Genomic DNA, 14,970 nt, shown 5'->3' with positions numbered 1-14,970 from the left:
ATGGGTTTTTAGAAAGGCAGTCTGCTATGGACCAGAATGTGGGCATGCATGCCTCGTAGTCAGAGCAGTAACCAGGTCTAGTTGATGATGTAAGTGTCCAGACCCAAATCCAAGAGTCAGCACCACAGTCAGCTGCTGATTACCAGAGCCTGGAGCCAAGCCAGAGTTAAGAATCAAAGCTGAGAGTCAAATGCCAAATGCCAGAGCTAAGGATCAGAGTCAGACATCAGAGTCAGAGTCAGACATCAGAGACCTGGATCAGAGGCAGGACTGGAAACTGAGGGCTGGAAGCACGGTATAAGGACAGGAGCCATAGAAGAGAGAAAGATCAGGAGCATAGTGGGAATAGGAGCAAATGCAGGGGTGAGGCTGGAAAAGGGGCCCATGACTCCCACAACAGGAAATCCTTTAATTGCTCAACTTCCTGTGTCTCCTTCTGGACTAAATAGCATGGTTGGACCAATCATGTAGCTGGGTGATCCTCCAATCTCATCTCCCATGGGTGGTGGTTGTAGTTCTACTAGCTTCTCAGCCCATTTGGTTTCAGTCGACATTGAGTAGAGGCCAGGATGTGATAACTGTCTGGTAAGTCACAGACCTGGATTCAAGATGTGAGACATCACATAATCGCACAGTGAGTGTGGTTAATCCTGTTCTGTACACCCTTCTGCATCAAGCCAATCCCCTTCTACAGAGCCAGAATCTAGTACAGTCTCCAGAGAGTGGTTTCCATATGGTCAAGGAAATAGGAGCTTGCATTCCTATATCTGTACCTCACAGCCAGCTCACCTGTCCCCTTGCGTGACCAGAGGGAAGACTTTTGCAGTAATCACTTCACTACACACCAAGGGTATGTCTACACTACCACCCTAGTTCGAACTAGGGTGGTTAATGTAGGCATCCAAAGTTGCAAATGAAGCCCGGGATTTGAATTTCCAAATTTCAGCCTGGAACAGTCTCATGGAAGCCATCAAGGAGGTTCTAGAAAGGCCTTATCTACCACAATATGTTGACCATAGATCATGAGAAGCACAGTGGCATGGAAACTAACATTACATAAATTCCCTCCCCCATCTGAACTCAGCCTATTGGTTGAGAACATCAGGAGTGGAATTTTACAAATGTATAAAAGGTTCTTATTATTAAATTAGCAATCAATAATTAATGCTTAGCTATTAATAATCACTAATTAATTAATAATAAGTCAATAATCACTCATCAATAATAATAACGAAGACAGAGGCAAAGCCATCTAAATCTTTATGCCAGTTTCAGTCCAATCTGTTCAGCAAATCAAAAAATGTGGCCATTATTATATTCCAGTTTCATGCACCTCCTTTGCAAATGAGGCCTGCAAACAACCTGACAGTGGTTAGGCAGTTGGTGTGATGAGCCTATAGTGCTGACCAATATTATCTGTTTCCTTGTGCTCCCCACTCTGTCCATATCCTCCTATTGCTGCTAGTCTTAAACTGTAAGCTCATTGGAGCAGATCCATTTCTTTGCTCTGCTTCTGCAAGTCTTAGCACAACGTGGGTCCGGGTCCATTCTTAGGACTCCTTAGTGCTACAGTAGCAGTAGCAGTCGTAGTAATAGGAGTCATAGCAATAGTAGTAATAATAAATAATATTTCTGTTTCCTCCTTGTGACGAGGCCCAAAAGCACAAGCATAAAAATACTATGAGTAGTACTGTTCTTCTAGCTCAGTCAGACGCAAAAAATACTGGATGAGGTAATGAGAGAGCGCCTGTACTCATTAAATTTCCAGGCTAATCTTTCTGCGCCAGTAATCTGAATGAAGAGATGAGTCTGAATCAAAAACCTGGTGCAGAACTCCCCAGGACTTTGGGAAAGTTTGGCTGCAAATGAGGCTCCAAACTTTGCATCTCATGTCTAGTTTGACCTTCTGGGTGCTTAATTGAACTCAGTCACTGGACCTTTTGAGGTTCTCTTGTCATGTTTGAACTCAGTTCTAATATTACATTCAAGAATCAATTTTGCTGTTTATTTGAGCTGATTGCTCAACATGGCAGATTCTGAAACCGCTCATATTAATTGAATCTATTCTCCCTGTAATTCTGGACATGCCTACACTGGGGAGTTATTTTGAAATAACTCCCCTTATTTTGAAACTGGCCAATTAGCCCATCATAAGAAGGGATTTTCAGGTCTCTTCTCCATGTCGGTCTTCTCTCCTGAGCCTCCGGTCTCTCGCTCCATCTCTCTCTTTCTTTCTCTCCTCCTCCTACTGCCTCCCCCTCTCTCTCAGCTCTCCTCCGTCTCCTGCCTCTCTCTGTCTCTCTCTTTCTCTTCTCCCCCCCCGCCTCTCACTCAGGGGACCGCGGAGCCCAAATGGCCATTTGGGTGCCACACTCCCTGTGCTGTATGAGGGGTGTGGAGCCCAAACGGTCGCTTGCACCACTTGCTCCCATGCGGTGGCCCGGCTGACCGGTACAGAAGTCAGCCGAACGCCATGGCGGGAGGCGAAGGGGGGCAGGGTGGTGATGTACATGGCTAGGGGATGGGGTCTGGAGCCACTGTCACACTGCACATCACTGCCCTACCCTCCTTCCCCTCCCGCCGTGGCACTCGGCTGACTTCTGCGCCGCTCAGCCGGGCCGCCACGGGGGAGCAAGCGGCCATTTGGGCCCCACACTCCCCATGCAACACGGGCCACCCAGAGGGAACAGCCAGCATTTCAGCAACAGCACCACCCAGAGGGAACAGCCAGCATTTCAGGCAACAGCGCTGCTCAGAGGGAACAGCCAGCATTTCAGCATTACAGACTCTCAGACATTGGGCTACTATATATATGATAACAAGGCGAGCGTCCACACTATTAAGCCCATTATTTTGAAATGATGGGCTTATTATTTCAAAATAATAACAAAGGGTGTCTAGGGAGGCTAATGAGGGTGACCAAAATTGCTAATGAAGCGTGGGATTTAAATATAGCCTGAAGTAACTGCCCTTGTCTACGCGTGGCAGAGAAGCGGGATTCCGAGATAAACCCCTTAGTTCGAATTAACTGTTAAACCTCATTCCATGAGGAGTAACAGTTAATTTGAACTAAAGGGTTTATCTCGGAATCCCGCTTCTCTGCCGCGTGTAGACGCGGGCAGTTACTTCGGGCTAGTCAGTTTCCAAAATGGCGACCGGACTGGATTATGCTAATCAAGCATGGGATATTTAAATCCCGTGCTTCATTAGCAATTTCAGTCGCCCTCATTAGCCACCCTAGTTCGAACTAGGGGGCTAGTGTAGACGTACCCAAAGAGGAATAAGCTTATTTCGAAATAGTTATTTCAGGCGCTATTATTTCAAAATAACTTATTTTGAAATAACTTGGTAGTGTAGACATAGCCTACATAGCCAGGGAAGTAATATTATCCATTTCAGTGGGACTGCTTGAAAGTATAAAGTTACCCAGGGGCATAAAGATCATAGGCTTCAGACCTAAAATAAGGCAAAATGCAGAAGGTTTGAAACAGGAAAATATTGTTATGTTAGATCAGCCAGGTATTCTATCTATATGTTGCAGTTGGGGGTCACCAAATGAATGAGAGCTTTCTTGTCTAGAAAATGGGACCTGATCATGTGCGAAAGTCCTTTTATGAATAGGGATGCTCTTAATTATGTACTTAAAGGTAAATATGTGCCCAAGTGTTTTGCTGACTGCGGCGCTGTTGTAATAACTGGGCCTACAAGTGAGCTCAACGGTGGGAAAGAGGATGTTCCAGTTGCATATAATGCTAAATGTTGACAGGGAAAGGTGAAAAAGGGAGACAGAAAGACTGAATTAGCCCAGACAAAAAGGCTAGTGGTACAACTCAAGGATTGTGTTAAGATCATGGCTGGCAAGCAAGAGAAGTATGAACCTGGAAATCAATTAAACAAATTAGGTCAGAAATTAAACATAACTGGTAAACAAAATAATGAGGGGATGGGCTGGTCTGCCCATCACTTCCTTTTCAGGAGCCTCAAAAAGAGATGTTGTAGGGGAAGTTAGAGGCATGCTGACTAACTGAAAAATGGGAGAACATGACAGAGTGAGCTTTACCACCATGGCTGCCATCCCCACACTCTCCTGGGACTTTTGATCTCCTCTAACACCTTTGGACCTTCCTTGTACAGTTCCTAAGAGATGGTTCTTACCAGATTGGGCCAGAGAGAAGGATTCCGATGACATCACCATCTCCACTGACTGAAGACCAGACACCACCTGGGATAAGAAACTACTTTTCCTTCCTCAGCCTATATCTTCTTGTTCTTATCTCCCTCCTTTTTCCTGCTGTCTAACAGGAGTCTGACTGAGCTGGCCAAGATTGTATATTCTGCAACACTGCTGTAAGCCTGTGACCAGGAAGGTAGCTAAAAGCAATGCCTTAAAGAGCCTGATGCTGTACAGCCTTGCCACACCTCGGAGGGCCTAATAAAACCATGTGCAGTGTCTGTGTTTTTTAAACAGTGACACTACAAGTGAGAATCAATCCCAGAGACATACGTTGTGTTTTCTATCACAGCTATTCTCTTCTTTCCCCTTCTGTGGGTGCTTCTCTTGTGCCTTCCAGGAAACAGGATCAGAGTTCAACAACAATGGCAATAACCACAGCTCCAGCCCGTCTCAACTAACTTTTTCCCTTTCCCCCCAAAAGGACAGCTATCATCATCTAAGACAGTGTTTCTCAAACTGTGCTCCATGGAGCCCCACGGCTCCGTGAGACATCTCCAGCGGCTCTGCGAGGCTGACAAACTGGAAACATCGATAGGTACAACATATACAATCAGTGGACCACTGGGGCTCCACATACATTTTTACGCATGTAAAGGGCTCCGGAGCCCAAAACGTTTGAGAACTGCTGATCTAAGACACTGTCAAACAAGGGGGATTTTCTTTCTAAAAACATCTATAAGCTAAAGAGAAAGGAAACAGCGCGTGCAGTTAAAAAGCCTTAGTTCATGCTTTACATTTCAAATGCTTTAACCATTTTTCCTTCTTGTTCTGTATCTTTACTAAAGGGTTAAACACTATTTTACTGGTGTGTTTGCCACTGTACTAAGAAGATTGAGGTCTCTGTATAATAAAAACCAGACCTTGTTTAACACTGTTTAAAGATGGACAATGACAGTATCGTGTTAACACTTTTAACTTGTTGGGCTCATTTGGTCTAGTCAGATTAATACCATGAGTCTATAAGATTTTTTTATTATTAGGTAACTTCATTCATTCCTAGTTCCACTGATGTCCATTGTAAATCTCCTCTTTAAAAGACCTTGTCTGAGCACAGAATAGTTTCAGAGGCTAGATTTACAGAGAATTCTTTCTACTGTGCTTCATCAGGAGAGCAGAAATAACCATAACCAAAGGTAAACTAATGATGGCCTCAAACTTACAGGGTGGCCATGATCCAAATCAGGTTCATACTTGTTGATTAGTTGGTGGCACTTGTCAAGGTCTCGCATTTTCTTTGGAAACCATGGGACTGTTGGAGATAGCAAAAAAAAGGTACAATTAAATTATATAGGTTCACAAATGGCTTGGAAAGAGAAAGAAGTAAAAAACAAGCCGTTGACAACCTCTGCTTTATAGGACTATCTTACACCCCAGTGTTACAAATGGTGAACTTGAAATGAGCTGAAAAATGACAAACTTACGGTCACCCTTCACCCTTCACCCTTTACGGTGACCCAAAGCCTGGGGAACCTGCTTAGCTTTCCTCACGCAGGGAAGCTCCATTTATCGTCAGTTGGAAATTTGCTTTTGTGAAGAATGCTGTTCTTGAGTTTAGTCGGGATGCTTGATATTCAGTGCCGCCTTAACCAGCACTCACTCACTAAACTGTTATTGGAGCAAATACTTGCAGACATGATTATTTGCAAGTGTAGCTGAGGGTATCAGGCCCTCCCGTTCTGCAAACACGTAGGCTCATGTTGACATTTTTGAAGCTGTGAGTCCTCCTCCTATCAATTTCAGTGGGGCAGAATGGGCTCTCGTGGGTCAGGACCAGAGAGTTCAGCATGTTGCAGTATTGAGTTCTGAGACAATGCCTGCATTGCAACTAAGGGTCTTCACATTGAGACTGCCTTAATGAAGGGCTGATTATCAATTGTGTGATCTGAGCAATGTGAAATCACAGTTTAAAGCAGAAGCAAACCTGTCTCCCCTCTGCTCATTCCAAACAGTGTTGTAATAACCATCTCTAATTATTCCTCCTAGCATGCCTCTTCCCTCTCCAAGTTCCTTCAGTTGGTTTTCACTCACCTTCCACAGCAAATTCTAGTTCCTTTTGTTTGTATTCAGGCTTTCTACATCTCTGTCTAAAATTGCTGCTCTTATCTTCTGCTTGCCCCTTATTTACCCTACTTGCCCCTGTCCCCCATCCAAGCTTCTGCCCATGTGCCCCTTTTGTTTCCTTCTCTGGTTCACATTTCCACACTCATTTCCACCTTCCTTATTTCTGCTCGCTAAGGGACCTGCCTTGCCGCACAAAAATCCTTCCTTAACAATCATTTCCACAAAGCTTCTCCTCACTACAACTCAAATTTTTTTTAAAGTTAAACATGTGCTCAAGTGCTTTCCTAAAACCAACCTTGAATGTTGAAAATGGATTATTAAATCAATCAGTTAGAAAAACCAACCCCCCAAAATGGACAATGGCAGTAAGGCTGAAGAAAAACTATGTTATCGGTGTCATTTATCTCTGTCTTTCCCATGTTTCCTCCATCAGTAACACTTCACTTTATACAGCACCCATTTTCAGAATTGTTTTCTCTGTCCCAGGTGGTATGTGACTCAGCATGTGTTTCTATGTACACCTCACCACATACAGTATGTGCCCATCCATGAGGACCCCATTCAGAAAAGTCTGTGTTTAAATCCCATTGGTGTCAATAATAAGGATGTTAAATATCGATTAATTTACTAGTTGAGTAGTCGATGGAATTACTTCCGCATTCCTCCTGTGAAATGTACAAGAGCTCCAGTGGGGGCTCTTGTGCATTTCAAAGCTGGCATGCCTACATGCAACCCGGGGCTAGTGGGAAGTCCCGCTGACTCCGGGCTCCACGTGGGTGCTTCCCCTTTGAAATCCACAAAAGGCCCCTGGAGCCCACATGGAGCCTGGAGTCAGTGGGACTTCTCACTGGTCCTGGGCTGCACGCAGGTGTTCCAACTTTGAAAGGTACAAGAGTCTCCAGTGGGGGCTCTTGTGCATTTCAGAGCAGAAGCTTGTACATGGAGCCTGGGGTCAGTGGGGGACTCAAAGACCCCCACTCATCCCAGGCTCCATGCAGCACTGCTGCTTTGAAATGCCATTCGGAGCTGGGGTTAGGTGGGGATTCCCCAGCTGATTCCGGGCTCTGCACAGCATTTCAAAGTGGCAGTGCCACACAGAGCCCAGGATCAGCTGGGGAGTCCCCAGCTGATTCTGGGTTCTGCGGAAATGCCGCATGGAGCCCGGGGTCAGCTAGAGAGTCCCCAGCTGACCCCAGGCTCCATGCAGCATTGCCACTTCGAAACTCTGTGGTGGTACTGCCCTTTTGAAATGCTACCACGGTGTTTCAAACCCTGGGCTCCATGCGGTACTGCTGCTTTGAAGTACCCACCTCTTCTCCCCCTCCCTCCTTGCTGCCTCTGACTGATTGAGGCAGCAAGGAGGGGGAGCGACTAATTGAGTAGTCAACTAGTCCTTAACATCCTTCGTCAATAGGGCTATACCTACACTACAGCAGAAAGTTGAACTAAGCTACGCCACTCCAAGTTCGTGAATAACCTAGCTGGAGTCGACGTATCTTAAGTCAAGTTACCACAGAGTCCCATTGACTTACCTTACTTTTCTCATCATGGGTAGAGTAAAAGGCTTGAGTGTGGAGTGATCTGTGGTTGATTTGGCAGGTCTTTACTAGATAGACCCAGTCAATCTCAGAGCATTGATCCCCACAAAAGTGTAGATGTAACCTCCATCTTAATTATTTTGTTAAAGCAAACACATGAGTTGAGTGCTTTCTTGAACCAGTGCCTAGGGCCTTGCTCTAGTAATGCACTTACATCTGTTTAATGTGGTATAAATGCCACATTAATCTAGTATAAATGAGTATTATGCACATGCATGAAGACCATATACTCTTATTTTGCATCATTTCCTCCATTTTTGATCATAAATCATTCACTCTAATCAGCCAATTCATAATAATTACCACAAAAGGCTGAGCTCCTGTCCTGGCAAAGGATATATAGCTCTCAGACAGTTAATTTCAAAATGATTGGCAAGAAAGCGGTTTTTCTTCTAAAAAAAAACCCCCAAGTAAGATGAGAGGTGGAATAGCCTCTCATTTAGCAGTTTTTAAAAAGAGTACATTCAGTATTATGATAATAATTAATATTGCTGATTGTTCATAGAACACCAGTTTTCCTGAATGTTTTCTGTTTCAGAGAAAATATCATAACAGCTACATGTTGACGCTCAGAGACAAAAGGCATAGTAGTACTTTGGAGAATATGAACTGCCGATAAAATGTACTGCCTATTTCTATGTGCAGTATTTTCAGAATTACCTCAGGTGCCAGACTGGGGGGAGGGGCGGAGGGCTGCCACTAGACCCAGAGTGTAGAAAATTGTGTCTGCTGCTGGTGCATATGTATTCTGTCTGCTCTAGGTGCACAGAGATGGTGGAGTGCTGTGCTGGAGGAAGGCGGGCACAAGAGACATAACAGGCAGGCAGGAGAAAAGGTGGCATGGGGACGTCATTTGAGCTCCCCGCCTCAGGTGCCAAAAATATTGTGGGCTGGCCCTGTATGCATGAGTGTGGGGTCTGTTCCAGAATGTCCCATTGCAGGAGAGGGGGAACCCTAACATCACATACACAGACTGGACATTGTGAACCTAATGAATCACTTACATTCAATTAGCCACAAGCTAGTGCTCCTTTGGGGGAGAAAGGGACTTAGCCTAATAAGGTACAGGTTCCACACATTGCATACCTCGCTCTTCTCTGTGAGTTTTCACATCGTCTGCCACTTTCTTCAAAGAGTTTATAAGGATGCTGACATCAGAATTATGAACATCACATCTGACAAAAAAATCGAGGACCTCAGTAGTGTGCGTGGGGTTTTTGGCTTGTCTGGTTTCAAGGTGATGGATTTCAGCTTCAAAAGTCTGCAAAAGACAAATATCCCTAGGGTGAGAAATGTGAAATCACTGAAAGACAGGACACTGGGGCTGTGTCTACACTACAAAGAAAAGTCGGGAAAAGATATGCAAATTGAGAATGGCAATTTGCGTATCTGTTTCTGCTTTTCTTTCGGAAGAGGCTTTCTGAAATTTGGTATGTCTACACTTTTGGAAAAGTCTCCTCTTTCTGCACATCCCTTCTTCCTCATACAATGCGGTTTATAGGGATGGTGAAAGACCGTGACTAATTTTCTGAATTTTTTTTCGGAAAAGCAGACACGTTCCTTGGATGTGGCATAGCTTTTCCATGATTCCTCTGGTACCCTGGAAAAAGTGCTGCTGTATAGATGTAGCCTAAACCTATAGCTGTAATGTGTCTTTTAAAAGGTGACTGGCTAATGCCTGGCAAGAAATGTTAACACCAATTTTTCTTAAGAACATAAAAACAGACACATTGAGTCAGAGCAAAATTCCATCTAGCCCAGTATTCTGTCTTCCAACAGTGGCCAATGCCAGGTGCCCCAGAGGGAATGAACAGAACAGGTCATCATCAAATGATCCATCCCCAGCCATCCATTCCCAGCTTCTGGCAAACAGAGGCTAGGGTCACCATCCCTGCCCATCCGGGCTAAACTTATGTAGTTCTTATTTTAACCCTTTTTTCTTACGCATCAAATTAATTATCCATTGGGGCATATTTCACTGTGGGAGAGGAACATCTGTTTCACTCTGGATCCTTCCTCCACAGCAAGTGCATAGAATTCCTGGAGGAAAGCCACAGCAGCATAACAACTAGAGTGTTACATTGTCTCTTAACCCTAGACTCCTTCTCCACCTGATGGCACCATGATCTGGGTATGTGAGAGGGCACTATGGGCTGCTTTGGCTGGCCAAACACCCCCCATACAGCAAGACATTCCTCCAAACAGATGGTTCCATCCCTTTAACCCTCCATCCTCATTTCAAAGTGCCCCTGGCATCCCCCTTCAGCCAGGAGAGCCCCAGTCGACACCCCCTGCCCCGGAGATGGTGCTAACATACAGGGACTCAAGATCATCTCATCTGAAGAAGTGGGTTTTGGTCAGGAATGCTCATGATTATACAAAGTTGTTTTTAAAGGTACACACTAAGGCTACGTCTACACAGCGGAGCTATTACGCAATATCGTAGGTATCCTGAAATAGCTATTCCACATCTTAAGAGCAAGCCCATTATATTGAAATATAATGGGCTCACTATTCTGACATCCCTGAAAACCTCATTGCATGAGGGATAAGGGATGTTTTGGAATAGCGCCTTATTTTGAAATTTGGTGCTGTGTAGACAGCGTCAAATTTCAAAATAAGCTATTTTGAAATAGCATTGAAAAAAGCTATGCAATTTGTGTAGTGCAAATTGAGTAGTTTATTTTGACGTATGGGTCCTGTGTAGATGCACCCTAACACAGCTATCTCTCTGAGGGCACATCTACACAGCAGAGCTAAAGTTGAAATGAACTACACAATGTCAATTGTGTAGCTTAAGTCAAAATAGCTTATTTCAGCTTTTGGCACTGTCTACACAGCAGAAAGCCTGAAGTAGAGCACTCTTCCTCTGGCTTCCCTTACGCCTCATAAAATGAGGGTTACAGGAGTCGGCGTTCGAAGTCCTCCAGCTCCATATTATTTCAACATTATATCAAAATGACTGCTTACTATGTAGACGCAGACTATGTTATTTCAGAATAATGCTGCTGTGTAGACATAGCCTGAGAGTTTCTAACATAGACCCTATGGGTGCATCTGCACAGCACCCTAAACTTGCAATAATACATGCAATTTGCACCATGCAAATTGCGTATCTTATTTCAAAACTATTCCAGAATAGCTTATTTTGAAATTTGGCACCTCTACACAGCACCAAATTTCAAAACACGGCGCTATTTGGAACTAACCCTTATCCCTCATGCAACAGCACACCTGTTGTTTTGAAAAATATTCCAAAATAACGGGTGGCTTGTGTAGACAGGGGGTACCTATTTTGGGATACCTTTGGTATCCCGAAATAGCCGTGCAGTGTAGAGGTACCCATAGGGGATGTAGGGGAAGAGAAGAGCTAGGAAGGCAGAGTCTGGGCAGTGGGAAGAGGCGGCAGGCCCACAAGCGGGGGCAGATACAGAGGCTCGAAGGGGAAGAGGTGGCGTGAGAGAAGGGAGCGGGGACAGAGGCTGGGTGGAGAGCGGAGGAGCAGAAGCTAAAGGGATGAGGAGAGAGGCAGGACAAGGGAGGATTCTGAGAGATGCGGGGCTGGGGTTAGTACCTCGAAGACTCTGACTGCCTTGGCGAGGCCGGCCTTGCGGGCTTCCCGGAGGGTGAAAGTCAAGGTCAGGGTGGCTCTTCCGTCCTCTTCCTCCCAGACCAGGCTCTCTCCCTTGCTCAAGGGCTCTGTGGCCGGAGTTTCTTTCTCCGCATCTCCTTTGAGGCTTGCCCGCCTGCCTGGGGCGCCCGCAACGTCTGTCTTCATGGGAAACCAAGCCAGACGAGACACCCTCTCCTCGCTCCGCACCGCCTGCGGCTCTGGAGTCCAGAGAGCCAGCCCTCGCTCTCTCCTCGCCTGGTGCGGGATCGCCCAAAGACAGCTACCGGCGGTTCGCTGCACCCTCGCTGCTAAGGCCTGGGAGCGTCCGCACAGGGCGATGGGTCTGGGGCTATCTGGGACTGACCCCGTGGGAGAGGCGAGCCGGTCTCTTCTGGGCCAGGAGTGAGGGCGCTTTATGGTGCCCACCCCAGGGAGGATCAAGGGGAGTTCTGTGCGCAGAGCATACGCAGGAGACCAAAATAGCCCCCTTCTCATGGTAATTTCAAAGCACGGCCCTCCTGCTCTGGTTGAAAGCGGCTTTATCTCCCCCACCCCACCCCACGCCGCCGCGTTTTAGGAAATAGGGATCTTTTGTGAAGAGGCCAATTTAAATCTGGATTCAGTTTGCAGGAATCTGAGCTTTTATGCGCTGCGCGTGGAAAGAGAGAGAGAGAGAGAGTGTGTGTGTAAAAGATTGTGTGTGTATGTGCGTGTGTGAAAGATTTTGTGTGTGTGTGTGTGTGTGTTTGCTTTTGCTGTCTAACTGGGAAATCCTCTTTCCAGAGCTGGTTTCCCACGGTTGGAATGGCCCGCGCACCGCTTAATTCGTTCACTTGTACAACTGGCCGTAGATATCCGCTTGTAAAGGGTTTAGAGGTGGGGAACGGGTGATCATACAGAAACCGTTAGCTTTTATTTGCCGGGGCTCCAGTTCCCCGGCCAGCAGCAGGGAGGAGAAGGGAGGGAATTAGAATTACCTGGAAAGGGAGCCACTGTTCACTCTCGGAGGGTTTCCAGCCCTGTGTAAACCCCTCCGCAATACCAGCTGTGATTTGTACGCTTTACTTAAAAAATGGTCACTTGATGGATTGTATTGGCTATGCCGATATACCTACGCCGAGCAATGCGATTGATTTCCAACCGATTCGTTTAAGAATGGTATGCGCCAGTGATGTATATTTTAAAACAATTAAATAAAGCAGAAGAGATGTCAATTACCCACAGGCTGTGATTTGTGCAAGGTGGCCGAAAACTCTTTAAACGTTGCTTCGCATTCCCGTTTTATTGTCTAAAAGGTCATTTTCACATACGCGCTCTTTGCAGATTTCCTACGGGGGGACACCCCGTTGTTCGAGGGTGCTGATTTCTAGTGTAACGTTGTGTGTTGTAACCGCATTTTGAATTTCACTCCGATTCCTGCTACCTAGCAGGCAAAGTCAGCTCTGGGAGCTAATTCAAGCCCCATTTCTAGGGAGCACATCGTTCCGGATTAATGATGGAAATTGACTAGATGACCATTGGCTATAAAACGCATACGATTCCAGAGAAGCAAGACATTAGTTGATCCCTTATATTTACGGAGAAGGATGATCGGCAATCCGTCCGCGTGCTTTATATCCTGACATACCTAGAAACAGACCGCTCGGTGTCTGTCCTGTGTTTCTGTATCCGGATTTAAATTCGTGGGCATTTCCGCTAATACGGTTCCTGATTTTTAAACCAGCGTCAAGTCCGTGGCGTTTTATGGTTTTTTTCATTCGTTGGTTTTTTTTTTTATTCTTCCTCCGTGCGCTCCACGATTCGGGACACCGACATACCTGGCTGTGTCTGTGGCCCTTCATTCCCCAGCCTTTAAAGTGGCATTTCGATGGCTCCCGGCTATCATTTTGCATAGCTCCCTCATCAGACTCAACCCGGAGGACCCGTTCTACTCTGTTGTTAGCAGTCGCGGCTGCGGTCTGACAGGGATACTGTTCTACGGGCCACCCTTTGGGCCAAAGTGTCGCTCAATAACAAGAGTAAATCCGTCAGCATTGTTGCAGAGAAACGACGCCATAGAAATGCACCAAGGAACGCGCTACAGATTTAATACCAAAATCACAGCGTTATAAACCGGCTAGTTTCACAAGGCTGCACACCAGTGAGTTATAGTTTCAAGCAATTTCATAAAGCAGAAATAGATGCCGATCGTTGCAGAGAGTGATTTTTGTTAGATGTCCGGAAACGCAGCCCCCTTTAAATTTTGCTCCAGATTCACATGTTATTGTCCAGAGCCTTTCCCTCCAGCCCGACATTCATTCACACCCACGCTCTCTGTATATTTCCCACGGGGAAGGGGACGAAACCCTATAGTTTTAAAGTGCTGGTTTCTACTGTAACATTATGTGCTGTAACCGTGTTCTGATTTTCACTCAGAGTCACACTACCTAGCAGGTGAATTCAGCTCGGGGAAGTAATTCAAGACCCATCTCTAGGGAGCAAGTAGCTCCGGATTAATGGTGGAAATCTATATCTATATCTATATTTAGCTCTCCCTCTCTCTCTCTCTCTGTCTCTCTCTCTCTCTCATATATCTATCTGTATGTTGTAACTGCATTTAGAATTTCATTCCAAAATTCAGAGAAAGAGATTAGATAGATAGATAGATAGATAGATAGATAGATAGATAGATAGATAGATAGATAGATAGATAGATAGATAGATAGATATGGGATTTAGAGAGAGAGAGAGAGAAAGAGAGAGAGAGAGATCCCGTAAAATTACGACTCCCTTTCCGACACTATCTGTGTATCGCTTTGGGGGGGGGGGAGCACACTTTTAAAAATAATCACCCCCTGATTCCAGGAGGGACGCTCCAATGATGCATAATCCATTAGTGACCTCTCTCTACTCTCTTTCTTCCCCTTGGGGGCAATTGAGGTGCCGGAGTGGCTGCTGTCCCGGGTGCTGAAACTCTGTTGTCTTGAACAGAAGCAGCAAACCCCCAGCTGCCCTCCGGCGCCTGTATCTCTTGTGAAATCCACCCTCTGGGTACCTGGTTTCGAGTGCAGGGCACTTTGTTGGCTGGCTCGAGCATTTTGGTTCTGATTTGGGGGCTGCTCGCTTGGGGATCAGGATCCGGAGTGAAACGCGAGAGCAATGACTAGTCACCGACAGAAATGTAGCGCCGAGAGAGTGAGGGCTTCCCCGGTTTGTACCTCACACGTTCCTTCTGAGCTTCGTTTGTTTCTGAGCAAACCACGGGGAGAAATCCAGTCCGGGGTACTGAGGGCACCAGGCAAGGAGCGTCAAAGCTGTCATCGGGGTGGCTTTCAATGTGATCCAGCAGTGGTATTTATATCCGCAGTGCAATTAGCCATTTGATAAACGGCATTTAATAAATAACAAGCGTTATTTATGTGAATCCACATTTTTTGGAACTTAAATTCTTTGGTGACCTTTTGTAACCAATACACGAGTGAGTG

The 14,970-nt window shown here is 45.8% G+C and overlaps 1 protein-coding gene across 1 annotated transcript in view; it reads right to left on the bottom strand.

Annotated features, from left to right (window-relative positions):
• LOC102446096 (tyrosine 3-monooxygenase-like) overlaps positions 1-11,671 on the bottom strand; it is a 58,533-nt gene extending 46,862 nt beyond the window's left edge. The window contains exons 1-3 of the mRNA XM_006138075.4: positions 11,468-11,671; positions 8,980-9,154; positions 5,395-5,483 (exon numbers count right to left, since the gene is read on the bottom strand). Coding sequence (XP_006138137.2) covers positions 5,395-5,483; positions 8,980-9,154; positions 11,468-11,671 — 468 coding nt within the window. The remainder of the gene's footprint in view (positions 1-5,394; positions 5,484-8,979; positions 9,155-11,467) is intronic.
• Between the last annotated feature and the right edge of the window lie 3,299 nt (positions 11,672-14,970).

Source organism: Pelodiscus sinensis, chromosome 1 (genome assembly GCF_049634645.1).
Source record: "Pelodiscus sinensis isolate JC-2024 chromosome 1, ASM4963464v1, whole genome shotgun sequence".
NCBI lineage: Eukaryota > Metazoa > Chordata > Testudines > Trionychidae > Pelodiscus > Pelodiscus sinensis.
Note: the sequence above shows the minus strand (reverse complement) of the source record. Positions and strands in the feature narration are given on the sequence as shown.